Source organism: Palaemon carinicauda, chromosome 41 (genome assembly GCF_036898095.1).
Source record: "Palaemon carinicauda isolate YSFRI2023 chromosome 41, ASM3689809v2, whole genome shotgun sequence".
Taxonomy (NCBI): Eukaryota; Metazoa; Arthropoda; class Malacostraca; order Decapoda; family Palaemonidae; genus Palaemon; species Palaemon carinicauda.
In genome coordinates, this window is record NC_090765.1 from 50,258,015 (window position 1) to 50,277,173 (window position 19,159).

The window sequence follows — 19,159 nt, forward strand, 5'->3', positions numbered from 1 at the left end:
ATGGTGACAAAGAGAGTATGGACTTTCTTTCACTTTTAAATGGCCGACCCTTCCCTTAGACGGAAGTGTGTTTAGGCTTTTAGTAATTATCTTATCACGTTATAGATTTTCCTCTATATATTTTATATCTCTCCGCCTTTATTAGGCCTCTTCGATTAACTTTCCATTTTTTATAAACATATAAAATAAATTTTAATGCTTTGTTTATACTGTATAGACCTTTCCTGATAGTAGGCGGTCCTAACTTGGAAACCGAAGTTAATCTACATTGAGCCCTTTATATCGTCTTTAGCTTTTAAAGGATTTAAAACTTTTTAAATGTAATATTTTATGAAAGAATTTCTTTGATAGTCTTCGTACTGTTTTCAAAGATGAACTAACGTTTAGTTTTTTATGCTACGCAGTTGTTGACGTTCAGGACGTTCAACATGCGCTCTATCGTTACGATAGAGAGAGAGTGTATCACGGTTTCACTTTGCAGTAAATCGATTCTGACGTTTTGTTCATTCTTTCTTAGCTTAAATGTTTTAAATTCTAATTTAAAGGAACTTTTTATTTGAAAAACCTTTCAGTTTTTTACTTTAGTCAAATAACATGTTTTTTTGACGATATATAATTGGGCTCTTCTCTTAGGTGCGAAATCAAGAGAGAAAGAGAGAGATAGAGACGGAGGGAGAGAGAGGAGAGAAAACGTTCCGTTCAAGCGGGTAACGTTGTTCTCGTGTTACTCTCGTCCCTAGTCTCTGTACGGGGAGGAAGGATAAAACGTTTTTAGGTTTTTATTCTCGTCCCCAGGCTATGTGCGGTGAGAGATTGAAAACGTAGTTATATGAACTAGTGTTTAGTCTCTTTCCCAGCCACTGATTTTTCTTTTTATCTTAAAATATGTTTTCTGTTTTTTGCTGGTATTAATGAGCTTGCATTATACGACTAATTTCGCAATTACTACCTTTTAATGAAGGGTAGAATTGCGTGTTTCAGGTAGAAATAAGTGCAAAGCAGAAAATCGAAGTGATAAAGTGATATGCGCAAAGTGTTACAGTGTTGCGTCCGAGGCGCAAAGTGTTACAGTGTTGCGTCCGAGGGTTCGTCTGTTCGTGCCTGTCGTTCACCTAGTCCGGGACCTCTTGCAAGCTCCCAAGCCCAGGGGAGAAGTAATGTCAAAAGACTTATGGGTTCGAGAGGCCTTGACCAACGAACAGACGTTTTTCCCTCTATGGTATCGGGTGTTTCTTACCAAGATCTCCCCTACCATAAGACGAGAGAGACGTTGATTCTCCTCGCCATCCGTAGGCTTTTCGCATAAGAAACCTGTCACAAGGTTTCGAAGCCCTTAAGCGAAAGTCAGTCCTTTCAGGACAGGTCCAGCGTCCTGGTTACAGCCATTAGGACAGCTCTGACCCTATGCAGTCATCGGATAACTGCTCGCCGCCTAACAAAAGCGTAACACAGACTCCGAAAGTCTTTTTTTGTAGGCAAAGTGTTGCGGTCACAGACGTTACCCTCGTCTATTACCACAACCATTTCCGTTGATCCTTAAGGGGTTGTATGGCAAAACATGCAGTATATGCTTGCCTCCCTTATGGAAGACTATTCTGCCGATTAGTCCGTTGAGTCTAGCCGTTTATCTCATCGATATCCTGGCTTTCAGCCAACCTAACGTTCCTTTGTGCTTACTGTTGACGTTGGCGTAGCTTAGTCACGTCAGTCAGGTTGTTTAGAACCACACTCGATGCGGTCTCGTGTGGTTTTTCAGCCGCATTTGGACGTTAGGCCACTGGCTGATGCTCCTGTTGACGTTCTAGACGTTCACTAACAAACGTTCAATAACAATCGGAGTTGACTTGTTTTGACGCTGTGCGTCAACCTCCGCATTCTAGAGTTGTTTTGACTGCTCAGTCTAGGCAGTCAAAGCAGTCTCGAGTGGACGCTGTACGTCCTCACGCACCTGTTGTGGTTGACAGTTCAGTTGTTGACAGTTCACAGACTGTCAAGCAGTTACATGACGTTGCGTTCTGGTCCGCTACTAATGCACCAGTGAGAGACTCAGCTTTTATCGGACAAGGTTCCTGTAGATGAGGAAGTTGCTGTTCTCCCTCCTACTGATATTCCCTTGAGGACTCTGTCAGATGGAGAGGAGCCTTAAGCTGCTTAGCCTCCTATGGACTTTAATTAAATCATGATGATTTTTTTAAGGATCTTCGTCCGGATCTTGTAACTGCTGCTCCTCGTTCGCCTAAACGTCAGAGCTTACACTAGGCTATAGCTACTTCGAAGCCGTTGTTTTTAAGCTAGTGCTCTCTCGCTCTCCTAGAGAGCGTTACGTTGGCTAGGCGACTGGTTTTTCACCAGGAGGAGTTTGGGGGATACAGCCTTTGCTTTCCCTTCTTTTAAACTGGTTTATAGAGCGAGAGTCTGATATGACACGAGAGAAGTTCTCGGCTTGGGAGTTCATGCCTCTGCCCAGATAGACTTCTCAATTCTGGTAGACTCTCCCTGGCGCCTAGCCAGGAGACGCTCCAAGTTGTTTACAGGTCAACTTCTCAGCTGTTGTCGAGCCTTTGAAGTTTTGCTGTACTATTATGTCACGCATAACAAGGCTTTCAGGGATGGTAAACGGTTCCGCCTCAGTCGCTAACCCCGTCTGTTGCCACACCTGCTCCCGTAGACCCTAAATGGGCTTTGCTGCAAGACATGCAGTCCAAGCTTGCGTCCTTGATAGAGGACTTAAATGCGGAGAAGAACCTTCTGGCCAACAACCTTCCAACCGGTCGGTTGTGCGCCCTGTTGACGCTGAGGTAACCTACTCGCGTCTGCCAGTTGAGGTGGTTCCTCCACCGATGCGACCCAGTGTGGGTTGCCAGCCGCACGTTGACGTTAAGCGACGCTCGGAGGTGGTTGTTGACGTTCAGGACGTTCAACAACCAGCAGAGGTGACTTGTTGTGACGCAGTGCGTCAACCTCAGCAACCCGGTAGGGTGTTGACTGCACAACCCAGACGGTCTAGACAGTTTCGGGTTGACGCTGTGCTTCCTCGCGCACCCATGGTTGTTGACAGTTCACAGACTGTGCAGCAGTTCCATGATATTGCGTCCGGCTCCGTCACGCATCCACCAGTGCGACCGGATTCAGCGAGTCAGACGTTGCCCACTCCGTTGCCGTTTCCTCATCAGTTTCGGATGAGGAACCCTCTGATGAGGACGTTGCTGAACAAGACGATCAGCCCCCAGCCCTGCTATCCATCCAGAAGATGCTGAAGAAGGAACGCTGCTCAGTCAGGCTGTGGATGAGTCTGGTAGGGACGCTGTCATCCGTGGATCAATTTGTGTCACTAGGAAGACTACACCTCCGTCCTCTTCTATACCATCTAGCTTTTCACTGGAAAAAGGACAAGACGCTAGAAGCGGTCTCGATCCCGGTTTCCGAAAAGATAAAGTCTAGTCTGACTTGGTGAAAGGACTATATCAACCTAAGAGAGGGTCTTCCCCTGACTGTTCAGACTCCCAACCACGTTCTCTTCTCGGACGCATCGGACGTAGGCTGGGGTGCGACATTAGACGGTCGGGAATGCTCGGGAATATGGAACTCGAGTCAAAGGACAATGCATTTCAACTGCAAGGAGCTACTGGCAGTACGTCTGGCCTGGAAAAGCTTCAGGTCTCTCCTTCAAGGCAAAGTGGTGGAGGTGAACTCGGACAACACCACGGCTTTGGCGTACATCTCCAAGCAAGGAGGGACCTACTCTCTGACGTTGTACGAGATCGCAAGGGACCTCCTCACCTGGTCAAAAGGTCTAGACATATCACTAGTAACGAGGTTCATCCAAGGCAACTTGAATGTCATGGCAGATTGTCTCAGTCGGAAGGGACAAATAATTCCAACAGAATGGACCCTCCACAAGGATGTATGCAAGAGACTTTGGGCCACCTGGGGCCAGCCAACCATAGATCTCTTCGCAACCTCGATGACCAAGAGGCTCCCAATATTTTGCTCACCAATCCCGGACCCAGCAGCAGTTCATATAGATGCCTTTCTCCTAGATTGGTCACATCTAGATCTATATGCATTCCCTCCGTTCAAGATTGTCAACAAGGTACTGCAGAAGTTTGCCTCTCACGAAGGGACAAGGTTGACGCTAGTTGCTTCCCTCTGGCCCGCGAGAGAATGGTTCACCGAGTTACTTCGATGGCTAGTAGACGTTCCCAGAACACTTCCCCTAAGGGTGGACCTTCTACGTCAGCCACACGTAAAGAAGGTACACCAAGGCCTCCACGCTCTTCGTCTGACTGCCTTCAGACTATCGAAAGACTCTCGAGAGCTAGAGGCTTTTCGAAGGAGGCAGCCAGAGCGATTGCTAGAGCAAGGAGAACATCCACCCTTAGAGTCTACCAATCGAAGTGGGAAATCTTCCGAAACTGGTGCAAGTCAGTATCCGTATCCTCGACCAGTACCTCTGTAACTCAAATAGCTGACTTCCTCTTATATCTGAGGAAAGAACGATCTCTTTCAGCTCCCACTATCAAGGGTTACAGAAGCATGTTGGCATCAGTCTTCCGTCACAGAGGCTTAGATCTTTCCAACAATAAAGATCTACAGGACCTCCTTAAGTCTTTTGAGACCACGAAGGAGCGTCGTTTGGTTACACCTGGTTGGAATTTAGACGTGGTACTAAGATTCCTTATGTCAGACAGGTTCGAACCGCTACAATCAGCCTCCCTGAAAGATCTCACCTTAAAGACTCTTTTCCTGGTATGCTTAGCCACAGCTAAAAGAGTCAGTGAGATTCATGCCTTCAGCAAGAACATCGGATTCTCATCCGAAACGGCTACATGTTCTACAACTTGGTTTTCTAGCCAAAAACGAGCTGCCTTCTCGGCCTTGGCCAATATCGTTCGATATTCCAAACTTATCGTATGGTTGGAAATGAACTAGAAAGAGTCTTATGCCCTGTAAGAGCTCTTAAGTTCTATTTAAAACGAACTAAACCTTTACGAGGCCCGTCTGAAGCTTTATGGTGTTCAGTTAAGAAACCATCTTTGCCTATGTCAAAGAATGCTTTATCCTATTTTATCAGACTGTTAATACGAGAAGCTCATTCCCATCTGAGTGAGGAAGACCAAGCTTTGCTGAAGGTAAGGACACACGAAGTTAGAGCTGTCGCAACTTCCGTGGCCTTTAAACAAAATAGATCTCTGCAAAGTATAATCGACGCAACCTATTGGAAAAGCAAGTCAGTGTTCGCGTCTTTTTATCTTAAGAATGTCCAGTCTCTTTACGAGAACTGCTACACTCTGGGACCATTCGTAGCAACGAGTGCAGTAGTGGGTGAGGGCTCAACCACTACAATTCCCTAATTCCATAACCTTTTTAATCTTTCTCTTGAAATGTTTTATTATTGTTTTTGGGTTGTCCGGAAGGCTAAGAAGCCTTTCGCATCCTACTTGTTTTGGCGGGTGGTCAAAGTCATTTCTTGAGAAGCGCCTAGATTAGAGGTTTTGATGAGGTCCTGTTGTATGGGTTGCAACCCTTGATACTTCAGCTCCTAGGGGATCGCGAGGCTCCGTAAGGAAGACGTACTTAAAAAGGCAGAGTAATTGTTCAAGTCGACTTCCTTACCAGGTACTTATTTATTTTAAGTTTGTTATTTTGATAACTGCTAAAATGAAATAAAAAATCCTTAGCTCATAATAATGTAAACATTTATTGCTGGTCTCTACCCACCCCCCTGGGTGTGAATCAGCTTATATAATCACCGGCTAAGTTAAATATTGAAAAATGTTATTTTTATAATAAAATAAATTTTTGAATATACTTACCCGGTGATTATATATTACTGTAAAGGACCCTCCCTTCCTCCCCAATAGAGATGCAGTGGACCGAGGAGAAAATTGAGTTCTTTGTTTACATTGAGTACTGAGTACCTGCACGACAGATGGCACTGTTGAAGTACACCCCCTACCTGCATAGCGATCGCTGGCGGATTTTTAACGTAGAGTTTTCTGTCGAGCAACAGAGTTGCAGCTTATATAATCACCGGGTAAGTATATTCAAAAATTTATTTTATTATAAAAATAACATTTTACAATCTTTAAGGAGTCTTGAATATGAGTTCTTGCAGACAATTGGTTTAAAAAAAGTTTAAAATTGAAACTACTGTATTTTCTTTTCAGATTATCAACAGGCATATTATTAGCAAATTAAAAATATCAGAATATGATGGTATGAAGCTACTTTTATCCCTTTTAATTATTCATATGGTAGTGTTTTTATATCCTGTCACCAGACTTTATATCTACCTGGATAGTTTCAATTCCAAATTTGTTCAGCTGACTCAGGTTACGTAAGACTCTATGTCGAATCAATTCCAGATTTGTTCAGCTGACTCAGGTTACGTAAGACTCTATGTCGAATCAACTCCAGATTTGTTCAGCTGACTCAGGTTACGTAAGACTCTATGTCGAATCAATTCCAGATTTGTTCAGCTGACTCAGGTTACGTAAGACTCTATGTCGAATCAACTCCAGATTTGTTCAGCTGACTCAGGTTACGTAAGACTCTATGTCGAATCAATTCCAAATTTGTTCAGCTGACTCAGGTTACGTAAGACTCTATGTCAAATCAATTCCAAATTTGTTCAGCTGACTCATATTACATAAGTCCCTATGTCAAAGATAATAATTTTTTATCAAAAGATAATACTACTTGAAGTTCTTCTTGGGTTTACAGCTTTCTTCTCGTCCTTTTTGCGATTCAGAGTGCACATTAGAGTACTTATATATGCAAAGAATGTCATAATTATATGATGGAATGCAGGAGGTGTGAATAAATGAGGTTTATACTCGGAACTCTATATTTTTGACTGTCAGTACTTGGTCCTGCTTATCCATCTTGGGATATTTTTGGTAAAGTTAATTTAGGGTTATGGAAGGATATCATATTGCTCATTTGGTTTGTAAGTGGTGAATGATCTATCGCTTGATTTTTTTTTTAATTCCACGTATATTCCTTACTGTTGCCCCAATTATAGCAATAAGAAATAGAGATCTATTTGAGGCTCGAGATGAGTATGACAGGTTCATCCTTGCCAAGATTCTTGGACATGATGTGTCGTACTATGCTAGCAGCATTTTTAGATTTATTTCAGAAGCAGGACCTTTGAAAGCTATTTAACTTTTATAATGACACCTCTTCTTTTATGGATTTAATTTAAAATTATTTTATTCCTTATATATAATAAAGAATATTGGTTTCAATGACCTTTGATACCAGGATGACAGACAAATTAAAATCAATCAATTATTCCCTGTTGGTTTGCCATTGACCAGACCTTCATTATTATCCTTTACTTGTGTTTTTCTGTGATGGTCTTGATTGTCAAGTTAAAATTGTCTTCATAGTAAATTGTTTGTGTTAGAAAACTTGGTGTTAAACCTTTTTAAAAGTCAGGTAGATCATTTATAACCATGTAAGTTTAATTATATTTGTACAGCATTGATTATACAATATAAAGTTGTAATGTTTATTTCAGCTCTCATCTTAGACATCATCATAGTAGCTGTATTAAAGGCAGTTTCAAGACGGCGCCGTCCCTCTGATAACAAAGATGATATGTTTGCAACTGTGAGCGTTGACAAGTTTTCTTTCCCATCTGGTCATGCAACAAGGGCTGTCATGCTTAGTTTTCTGATTCCATTCCAGGTATGAATATGTTAACTAGTTAAATGAACTCAATAAACTAGAGGTACAGTTAATGTAACATTTGGAAGTTTATCAATCAGTACATAAAGTTCTTAAGGCAAGCTTGAAAGATTTAAGCCTGATTATTTTTAACTATATCCATAAATCTTATCTTTAAAACATCAGCTTCCAAGACCTCATGAAATAGAAGATAGATATATTTATATCTTTAGACCATCCTTCCCCTTCCTATGCAGCCAGGACAATGTACCTACGCCACACACCAGTCACCAAGACTTGGGCAGGAAAATTACCAGCAACCTGTGTATCAGTTTGATTCAAGTTATGAATAGTAGCAACATCACACTTTTTATCAACAAAATTAAGGGTTTATGATAAAAAGCTGCTTGTCGTTTATATCTTTTGCTTGTAGTCCAGGAGATTTCTCTTCAGTATGTCTATATCATCTAATAAACAAAGTGTTTTTAAATATTAAACTTAGCCGGTGAATATATAATAGCTGACGTCTCCGACGGCTCGACAGATTCCCAAAAACTCGCGAGCGATCGCCATGAAGGTAGCGGGTGTGCCCACCAGCGCCAACTATCGGCCAGATACCGCATATACATGTAAACAGCTCCAGTTCTTCTCTGTCGGTTTCATCGACAAGTCGATTCCTCTCTTTTTATGACCTCGAGTTTTCTACCGAATTGGTGAAGTACTTGGTTTTGGTTTTATTACTTTCGCCGTGTTGGATTATTCAATACTATCCTCAAAAGAAATGCTTTTGAAAGGAGAGTAAAAGTGTTTTGCCCTTGCTTTTTTATCTCTGGTTTTTTTCCATTGAGTAAAGATGGCCGACCCTTCCCTCAGTGTACGGAAGTGTGTTTTAGGCTTTTAGTAATTATTTTATCACGTTAAAAATTATTGTTGATAATTATAGATTTTCCTCTATATATTTTATATCTCACCCGCCTTTATTAGGCCGCTTCGATTAGCTTTCCATTTATACTAAACATCAAGATAAATTTTATGTTTTTGTTTATATGCGGCCTTTACCTCCGAGATGTAGGCGGTCCTAACTTGGAAACCGAAGTTAAACAACGTTGAGCCCATTCAACTTTTATTTTCGTTAAGTTTAAATCATTTGCTCTGTAAGAGTTATGAAATGAAATGAATATTTTTTAGAAAATATTTTAAGAAAGATATTCTTTGAATAGTCTTCGTGCTTTTTTTTTTTTTCAAAGATGAACTAACGTTTGGTTTATTTATGCTACGCAGTTTGCGCTCTATCGTTACGATAGAGAAAGAGAGAATCACGGTTTCACTTTGCAGAAAGAGTAAATCGATTTTGACGTTTTGTTCATTCTTCTTTCAAACTGAAGTGTTTTAAATACTAATTTAAAGGAACTTGTTAATTTTCATTTTCTTAGTCCTTTCAGTTTTTTCCTTTGGTCAAATAACCTGTTTATTGACGAAGGGTGAGTGGGCTTTTCTCTTGTATGTGACAAGAGAGAGAGAGAGAGAGAGAGACGGAGAGAGAGAGAGGAAGAGAGAACGATCCGATCTTTATTCTCGTCCCAAGGGAGTTTAGGAGCGAGTAACGTTGTTCTCGATTCAGTTTACTCTCGTCCCAAGTCTCTGTACGGGGAGAAAGGATAAAACGTTTTTAGTTTTTATTCTCGTCCCAAGGCACTGTACGGTGAGAGATTGAAAACGTAGTCTTTAATGAACTAATGTTTAGTCTCCTCCCCAGTCACTGATCCTTGTTAACTTTATATATTTCCGTTTTATTCGATATATATGTTTACTGATTTTTGCATGTACTAATGTGCTTACATTATACGACTCATTTCGCAATTATAACCTTTTGATGTAAGGGAGAATTGCGTGCTTCAGGTAGAAATCAGTTTTATTCATGCCTAATGTGAAATTATTGAAAAATACGATATCGGTGAGGTAAGTGCAAAAAAAAACGGAAAATCGTAGTGATAAAGTGATAAGTGCGCAAAGTGTTTTTAGTGTTGCGACCGAGGGTTCGTCTGTTCGTGCTTGTCGTTCACCTAGTCTGAGACCTCTTGCAAGCTCCCATGCACCAGGGAGAAGTAATGTCGTAGGACTTATAAGGACGAGAGGCTCTAACCAACGAACAGACGTTCCCTCTATGGTTTCGGGCGTGTCTCGTCAAGACCGCCCCTACCATAAGACGAGCGAGGCGGTTTTCTCCTCGTCATCCGAAGGCTTCTCGCGAAAGAAACCTTGGAGCAAAGTTTCTAGACCCTTAAAGCGGAAGTCAGTCCCTTCAGGACAAGTCCAGCGTCCTGGCTGTAGCCATTGGGACAGCTCTGACCCTGTGCAGTCATCGGAAGACTGCTCGCCGCCTAAACGAAAGCGTAACACGGGCTCCGAGAGTCTCAGTAAAGGCAATGTTTTGCCGTCACAGACGTTGCCATCGTCTCGGCCCGTACCGACTCCCGTTGATCCTAAATGGGTTGTCCTGCAGGATATGCAGAATAAGCTTGCCTCCCTTATGGAGGAGTATACCGTTGAGCAGGTTCACGATGATCCTCGCCGTTACGCTGATCGAGATCCTGGCCTTCAGCCGCCTAAACGAGCCTTTACTCGTCCTGTTGACGTTACAAAGTCACGTCAGTCACGTGACTTGGAGCCTCACTCGATGCAGTCCCGTGTTGACTTTCAGCCGCTTGTTGACGTTCAGCCGCCACCGCATGCTCTCGTTGACGTTCAGGACGTTCGCCAACCAGCTCAGTTGCCTTGTTTTGACGTTGAGCGTCAAGCACCGCAGTCAAGGGTTGTTTTGACTGCTCAATCTAGGCAGTCAAGGCAGTCTCGACTTGACGTCGAGCGTCCTCCCGCTCCTGTTGCTGTTGCTGGTCAGTCCTTTAAGCAGTTACATCACGTAGCGTCCTTGACTGCTACTGATGCTCCTTTGCGTGTGGACTTTGCTTGTCAAGTATTGCCACCATGGCAGGTCTCTTCCTTGCTTGAGACTCATCAATTGTCGGACGAGGTTCCTTCAGATGAGGATGTTGCTGATCCCCTGCCTACTGATAATCCTTTGGACGTTTTATCAGACGGGGAAGAGCCTAAGGCTGCGCAACCTTCCATGGATTTTAAGAAAATCATGATGGTTTTTTAAGGATCTTTGTCCGGACCATTTTGTAACTGCTGCTCCTCGTTCGCCTTCGTCAGAGATTACACTAGGCCTAGCTACTTCGAAGCCGTTGTTTTCTAGGCTAGTGCTCTCTCGCTCTTCTAAGAGAGCTTTACGTTTGCTAGGCGACTGGTTGATCACCATGAGGAGTTTGGGGGAGACAGCCTTTGCTTTCCCTCCTTTTAAACTGGCTTATAGAGCGAGCGTCTGGTATGACACGGGAGAAGTTCTCGGCTTGGGAGTTCCTGCCTCTGCCCAGAGAGACTTCTCAAGCCTCATAGACTCTCCCCGGCGCCTGGCCATGAGACGCTCCAAGATTTTATGGTCGGCTTCAGAGCTAGACCATCTCCTGTTAGGAGTTTTTTCGAGCGTTTGAAGTTTTGCTGTACAATTATGTCATGCATGAACAAGGCTATCAGGGATGGCTCCAATGATCTGACAGCCACGTTCTCTGCAGGAACAAGACTATCAGGGATGGCTCCAATGATCTGGCAGCCACGTTCACTGCAGGAGTACATAAGATGTAAGTGCGCTCAATGTGTTCATTGTCAAGACAAACTTCACCATGAAGACTACCAAATCTGTCTTGACAGCATTAAGGGAAGGCGACTGGATGGTCTCTCTCGACCTTCAGGATGCATACTTCCACATCCCGATTCATCCAAACTTTCGACTACATCTGAGGTTTGTGGACGGGAAAGTAATGTACCACTGTCGAGCACTGTACTCCGACCTCATTCCTGCTCCTCTTGTTTTTACAAGGCCCTTGCAAAATGTAGCAAGCTTTCTACATTTTTTGAGGATTCAGAGCCTCCCTTTATTTTGACGACTGGCTAATCAGGGCGTCGTCATTATATCGCTGTCTGGAGAGCCTCTAATGGACATTAGACCTAACCAAGGAGCTAGGTCTCATAGTGAACGTAGAGAAGTCGTAACTTACAGTACCCCATCCCAGACTATTCTTTATTTGGGAATGGAGATACAGTGTCTGATTTTTCGGCCCTTTTCGTCTCCCGCAAGAATGGAACAAGCTCTGTTAAAAGTCCTTCACTTGCAAGAGAAAAACAGTTGCTCTGTAAGAGTTTGAACTAGCCTCGTGGGAACTCTTTCATCGCTGGAGTAGTTTATCTCTCTGGGGAGACTCAACCTATGCCCTTTCCCATTTCACCTAAAACATTGGAACAAGGAGAAGGGCTTAGTGAGTATCTCTTTCCCAATCTCCAACTCAGTCTAGACATGTCTGACTTGGTGGGACAGCAACATCAGACTTCGAGAAGGTCTTTCTCTTGCGATCAAGAACCCAAACCATGTGTTGTTTTCAGATGCATCGGATTTGGGTTAGGGAGCTCCACTGGACAGTCTGGAAGGCTCGGGTCTTTGATCCACGGATCAGAAGGAACTCCATTTAAGGCATGTAACATCTCTCCTTTGGCGAGATTTGTGCAAGGAAAATGAATGTCTTGGCGGACGGCCTCAGCAGAAGAGGACAAGTCATCTCCATGGAGTGGACGTTGCATAAGACTGTGTGCGAGAAGCTATGGATGACATGGGGTCAACCCACCATAGATCTTTTTGCGACTCTCTCTGACAAAGAGGCTCTCGACTTACTGCGTTCCAGATCCAGAGGCAGCCCACATAGACGCTTTCCTGCTGGACTGGTCTCACCTGGACGTTTATGCCTTTCCACCTTTCAAGATCCTAGACAAGGTGCTGCAGAAGTTCACCTCTCACGAAGGGACCAGGTTGACATTGGTTGCTCCACTCTGGCCCGCGAGAGAGTGGTTCACAGAGGTACTTCAATGGCTGGTAGACGTTCCAAGGAGTCTACCTTTAAGGATGGATCTCTTACGGCAGCCCCACGTAAGGGATCTTCATCAATGCCTCCCCGCGCTTCGTCTGACTGCCTTCAGACTATCGAAAGACTCTCAAGTGCTCGAGGATTTTCGAAAGAGGCAGCCAGAACGATTGCGAGAGCTAGGAGAGCTTCTACCATCAAAGTATACCAGTCGAAGTGGGAAGTCTTTAAAGACTGGTGCAAGTCATCATCTATTTCCTCTTCCAGTACCTCTGTAGCCCAAATCGCAGACTTTCTCCTACATCTGAGAAATGTTCGCTCCCTCTCAGCGCCCACTATTAAGGGCTACAGGAGCATGTTGGCGTCTGTATTCAGACATAGAGGCTTAGATCTTTCCAATAATAAAGATCTCCAAGATCTCCTTAAGTCTTTCGAGACCTCTAAGGAGCGTCGTATGGCAACTCCTGGATGGAACTTAGACGTGGTCCTAAGGTTCCTAATGTCCGACAGGTTTGAGCCATTACATTCAGCCTCCCTGAAGGATCTCACCCTCAAGACGCTTTTCTTAGTGTGCTTGGCTTCGGCTAAAAGGGTCAGTGAGATCCATGCCTTCAGAAGGAACATCGGCTTTTCCACAGATAAAGCCACATGTTCACTTCAGCTTGGTTTCTTGGCCAAAAATGAACTGCCTTCTCGTCATTGGCCTAAGTCATTTGATATACCTTGCCTATCAGAGATCGTAGGCAACGAGCTTGAAAGAGTACTGTGTCCAGTTAGAGCTCTTAAGTTTTATTTAGCTCGTACCAAATCCTTACGAGGTGGATCTGAGGCCTTGTGGTGCTCAGTTAAGAAGCCATCATTGCCTATGTCTAAAAATGCTTTGTCGTATTTTATTAGATTTTTAATCCGAGAGGCTCATTCTCACTTGAGTGAAAAAGACCGTTGCTTGCTTAAGGTTAAGAAGCACGAAGTAAGAGCTATAGCAACTTTCGTGGCCTTTAAGCAAAACAGATCTCTGCGAAGTATTATGGACGCGACCTTTTGGAGAAGCAAGTCGGTATTCGCGTCATTTTACTTAAAAGATGTCCAGACTCTTTATGAGGACTGCTACACACTGGGTCCATTCGTTGCAGCGAGTGCAGTAGTGGGTTAGGGTTCTACCACTACATTCCCTTAATTCCAATATCCTTTTAATCTTCTCTTGAAATGTTTTTAATTGGGTTGTACGGAAGGCTAAGAAGCCTTTCGCATCCTTTTTGATTTGGCGGGTGGTCAAATGTCATTTCGTGAGAGCGCCCAGATTAAGGGTTTTGATGAGGTCCTGTTGTATGGGTTGTCGCCCTGGATACTTCAGCTCCTGGGAGTCTTTCAGCATCCTGAGAGGATGGCTGGGCTTCGTGAGGAAAGCGGACTAACAAGGCAGAGTAATCGTTAGAGTCAGCTTCCTTACCAGGTACCTATATTTATTTGGGTTTTGTTATGATATAACTGTCAAAAACTCTAAGCATATGCGCCGTAAACTGTATTAATACTGGTCTCTACCCACCACCATGGGTGTGAATCAGCTATTATATATTCACCGGCTAAGTTTAATATTTAAAAATGATATTTTGATTATAAAATAAATTTTTGAATATGCTTACCCGGTGATGAGAAGAACTGGAGCTATTTACATGTATATGCGGTATCTGGCCGATAGTTGGCGCTGGTGGGCACACCCGCTACCTTCATGGCGATCGCTCGCGAGTTTTTGGGAATCTGTCGAGCCGTCGGAGACGTCAGCTATTATATATTCACCGGGTAAGTATATTCAAAAATTTATTTTATAATCAAAATATCATTTTGATGAAGGAAAATCCTATTTTGGGAAGGTGTGTAGTCCCCCCAGGAATTTCTCGTAAGGGCTTTGAACAGGGAATTCAATATGACATGATATACCAAAGAAATTTTATCTTATGCTATGTATTTTTAGCTTTACTTCAGAAGCAGGTCTTCTGAAAGTTATTTAACTTTTAAAATGACATCTTTGCTTTTATGGTTTTGATTGAATAATCTTTTATTCTTAATTTATATTAACTGATATCAGTGTCAATGACCTTGGATGTCAGGATGCCAGAAAACCTCAAATCAACCAATCAATCCCTATGTTCAGTTTATCAACATGCAAAGCACAAACTCAGTTCAGGTTGGCAGGTTCATCCTTGCCATGATTCTTGGAGATGATGTGTCCTACCATGCTAGTGGTATTTTTAGCTTTACTTCGAAAGTAGGTCTTCTGAAAGCTATTTAACTTATAAGATAACATCCTTGTTTTTATGCTTTTAATTGAGTATTCTTTTATTCTTTATTTATAATAAATTATATCGGCGTCAATTACGTTAGATGCCAGGATGCCAGAAAACCTCAAATCAATTAATTAATCCATTTATTAAGCAGTTGGCCGAAGTGACTCAATCGGCGATGAATGTAGTGTGGAAAAAACTGTGCCCTCAATTTGTGCATGTTTTTAAAGGGCTTTGAAGAGCCCATCAAGGACAAATGATTTTGTTAATGCTGAGTAATGAACTAAGAGGTGGAGTTGGGAGAGGAAGAATTGGAACAGTTGATCAAGGCTTACACGTAACCACTGACAAACAAAGAATTGTTGGGGTTAGAGGAGCAACAGAAAACTGAAGAAAGTTTACCGAACCCAGAACCAAAAGCCTTCGAGCTCAAAGAAGTGCAGCAGGGATTTTACCACCTATCAAAGCTCTTGTCGATCTTTGAGGCCCAGGATCCTTTAGCCAAAAAATTTGCAAAATTTACGAATGATATTGGAAGATTTAGTCATGCTTTATAGGCTTAATTGTGAGGGAAAAAGAAGGAACGCCATTCAGAAAACCATGGATCAGTTCTTGATTCGGATAGAAAAAAGAAAAGCTACAAAGTGGTCACCGGATCTTGACCCTGAAGAATTGCTGCCATCAACGTCAGGTTTGACAGATAAAGCTCCTGTTATAACTCATACATTTATACAGGTAGTTGCATCTTTGCCATCGGCCATGTCATCCTTCTCCTCCTCCAATAATCAATTCCTCACTTATAATATTAATATGACAGACTATTGTACCATAACATTGTTTATTGTATCATTTTATCTCTCTTTCTCACTCTCTTACTGTTAAAAACTATGCTTTTCATTCAAATCATATATATACAGTACGTGTACTTCACATGGAAGCTTATTAATGTAGGTATGTGGTTTATATAGAGTGATAGCAGAGTATATGTGCATTTTTATGAATATCACGTGTATAGGGAGCGTACAAATCACTTGTTGGGAATAAAATCCAACGTATGTCAAAAATCACCTTACATTAGGTTTCATGGAACAAATTGATGACAGCTGGGTATTCCTGTACGAGCTCCTCCCTGGCCAAAACTCTTAAGGCCAAAAATGTCTTTTGACATCTACAGTACAATCCTAGACCCATTTGTGGTTTTAATTGGCAGCCTTGTGCTATGGTGATCATTTTGAAGGTGTCCCATATGATGTATTTGTTGAGAGGAGGGAGTTTGAGAATCACTCTTCTCTCTATTAAGTCCTTCTTGGGAATTCTGACAATGCACCTCTTTACATAAATATCTTGTAGACAAAGGGACCGAGTTCTTTGGGTTTGGGCCGAAAATGTCTTGTGGAGGACCACGACCAGTCCAGACCTATTTTTATTTTTTATTTATTTATTTATTTTTTTTATTTATTTATTTTTTTTTTTTTGTGGAGGACCATGATCGGTCCAGACCTCTTTTTTTTTTCCTTCCCAATGATTGTTTAGGTTCCTTACCTTTGCAAAGAGGGCCAGAATGCTGTACTCCCCTATTTTGATTCCTTCCTATTTTACTATCTCTGGAAGAATCCCATAGTATCATTCTGCCACCCTGAGGGAAATTAACAGTCCAGTGGCAGAGCCAGGATTAAGCCTTTTGCAATGTAAGTCTCTTCGGAGGATTCCCGGAGTACAGTACTGCTGTTGATCACAATGGGAGTATTGCCTCGTGGCAAAACACTTCCTCCTCTTCACTGGTGGCTGAAGGATTTTTGTATGCTCTACCAAAGGAGAGGGTTTTGCAACTATTGCATTATCCTAGGCTCTATCCACCAAGGCCTCAGGATTACGTCCTTACAGAGATGATTGCTGTAAAATTTTACCTAATTCTTCCTAAAGGGTCAAACAGTAATCCGTTAAATTATCAGCATTATTTTGGTGGTTTTGCTAAGATACTTTTATTACATAATTCATTTTCCTGATAAATCTTTTGAATTTAATTATGAATCTAAAGGGCAGTATAGCTTATGATAGACATTATTTGTAATGACTGTCAACTGTAAGATATCATTAAAATTCAAGTTTATTCTATTCATTAGGTTTTAATAAATATCACATTTTGTTGGTTATTAATACAGACCTCTGAAACATTTGATAGGTTGAGAGACTACTTTATATACATTATCTCTGCCTTTATGTTAGTCTCTGGTGAATTACTATTACAGCATATTTATAAATAAAGTTTTCTTGAAAATTATTTCCAACAAAATGTTCCTACATTATTTTTATTTTAATTTGTTATTTTGAATTTCAGTATTCACTTTGGATGATCATCACATTGGCGCTGATATGTTGGTCATTGGCTGTTTGCATTTCTCGTGTACTTCTACGTCGCCATCATATTCTGGATGTCGCAGGAGGCATGTGCATCGGAATCTTGGAAGCCTGTTTGATGTCACTTTTATGGTTGTCTCCAGAAGGTGCCCAAGGACTGGTTAACTTCTTTTTAGATGAAACTCAAGTTGGGGCAAGCTTTGATGTGTAAAGTTATAAGTATTTAGTTTCACAAGTTGCTCAGGTTATAAATATGAAGTCTCAATAAATATTTTACTCTTGACAGAACTGGTTTTGTGGGTTGTTGTCAGGCATTAGTTGCAGAAAGCAATGTATTTTTCACGGCATGTTTCTTTTTATAAGCCATATTATAATTATGGTACGTGCATTACTGTAGCATGGTTTGAGTTTAAAATTACTTTTATTCTTTAGTTAGGGGTTAGATTGAAAATTATAATTTTCCCTTTTGTCTATTTGTAGATTTAATCAATAGAGTTTTTAAGATTTGTAGAGGATTTCAGGTCAAAATAGCAGAATTTTTCTTATTTTATGTTGCCCTGGTATTTCCAAATAATATACAGTACTGTATGAATTATAATTCAGACTACATTCAGTGTCAAATTTAGGTTCCCTCTTGTAAGTCATTAGATTTCTAATATAAAATCATAACTTAGAACTAAATTTTTGGCTGTGTTATCCTTCTAATTTTTGACTTGTTTTCATACCAAATATTTATGATCAAAATAAGTTATGTACAATATCTGTTTGTTAAAGTTGAATACTGTACTGCATCTTTGTAACAAAATGTCAATTCACTAAAATAGATGCACACTATCTGAAAATTTATGTCAGCCAAAACTACACAACTGCATTGTAGGATAAAGGTTTTTATTACAATAATAAAGTCACTTATCTCATTCGTATTGGATTATACAAAGTCCTTGGCAAATATTGCTGGTTTGGCATAATATGGAACAGTGTTTGGTCAGAAGTGATTTTTCTCACTTTTGTACGTCATATATTTCTATTGTCTTCCCCAAATAAATTTGTACAAGTTGAAAGTGGAGAACTACTTCTATTCCTACACCTCGACTTCTTAATCACAAAGATTAGTAAGAATAAAAATCCTCTAAATTATTGTTAGGAACTATTACATTCCCAGTAAGAGCTAATCAAGTCTTGAATTTATCACTCCACTTAACATGAGAAGTTTTTTTTTTTTTTTTGGTAATGTACAATGTCCAAATATGCACTCATTTGTTCTATTGAAAAACATAATTTTCTTCATGTAGATTTTTTTTTCTTAGACGTACAAACCTAAATCTTAGTGTCATGTAATTTTATTCTTTTATAAAAAGCTAATTTAGTTATTGAGGCTTGTTAACAAGTATTTTTGTTGTGGCCAAGTTTAAAATCCCAACCGCTTACCGAATAGAACCCTCACTTCTTCATTTTGACTGCAATGGTGAGCATAAAAATCCGTGGTATTCACCTGATGGCTGTTTTTTATTTTTTCTTCTTTCTTTTGATTGCTGACAAATACTGGGCTGAATGGAGAAGAAAAATTTGTATTGCATTTATACAAATGAGATTTGTACGTATATCTAAAAGGAGAAAAGATTAATGAGCTGGATTTATTTAAATATTTAGGAACTATGATCTAATGAAAGATTGAAAAAAGTAAATCAGACAATGGCTAGATTAAGAAAAATTTGGAAATCAAATTACCTGAAATTACATATAAAAATTAGGCTGTATACAATTTAGTGAAAACGGTGTTACTGTATAGACATGAGTCGTGTATGACACTGAAGCAATATCCAACAGATTTAGTAGATTTTAGAACAAAGCCCTCAGAAGAATATTGGGAGT

At 41.0% G+C, this 19,159-nt stretch overlaps 1 protein-coding gene across 2 annotated transcripts in view; it reads left to right on the forward strand.

Annotated features, from left to right (window-relative positions):
* The window catches only part of LOC137632625 (polyisoprenoid diphosphate/phosphate phosphohydrolase PLPP6-like), a 28,203-nt gene extending 9,847 nt beyond the window's left edge, over positions 1-18,356 (forward strand). For both annotated transcript variants that reach the window (XM_068364690.1, XM_068364691.1), the window contains exons 4-5: positions 7,529-7,698; positions 17,268-18,356. In XM_068364690.1, the coding sequence (XP_068220791.1) occupies positions 7,529-7,698; positions 17,268-17,498 (401 nt within the window). In that variant the 3' untranslated portion in view covers positions 17,499-18,356. The remainder of the gene's footprint in view (positions 1-7,528; positions 7,699-17,267) is intronic.
* Positions 18,357-19,159: the final 803 nt, after the last annotated feature.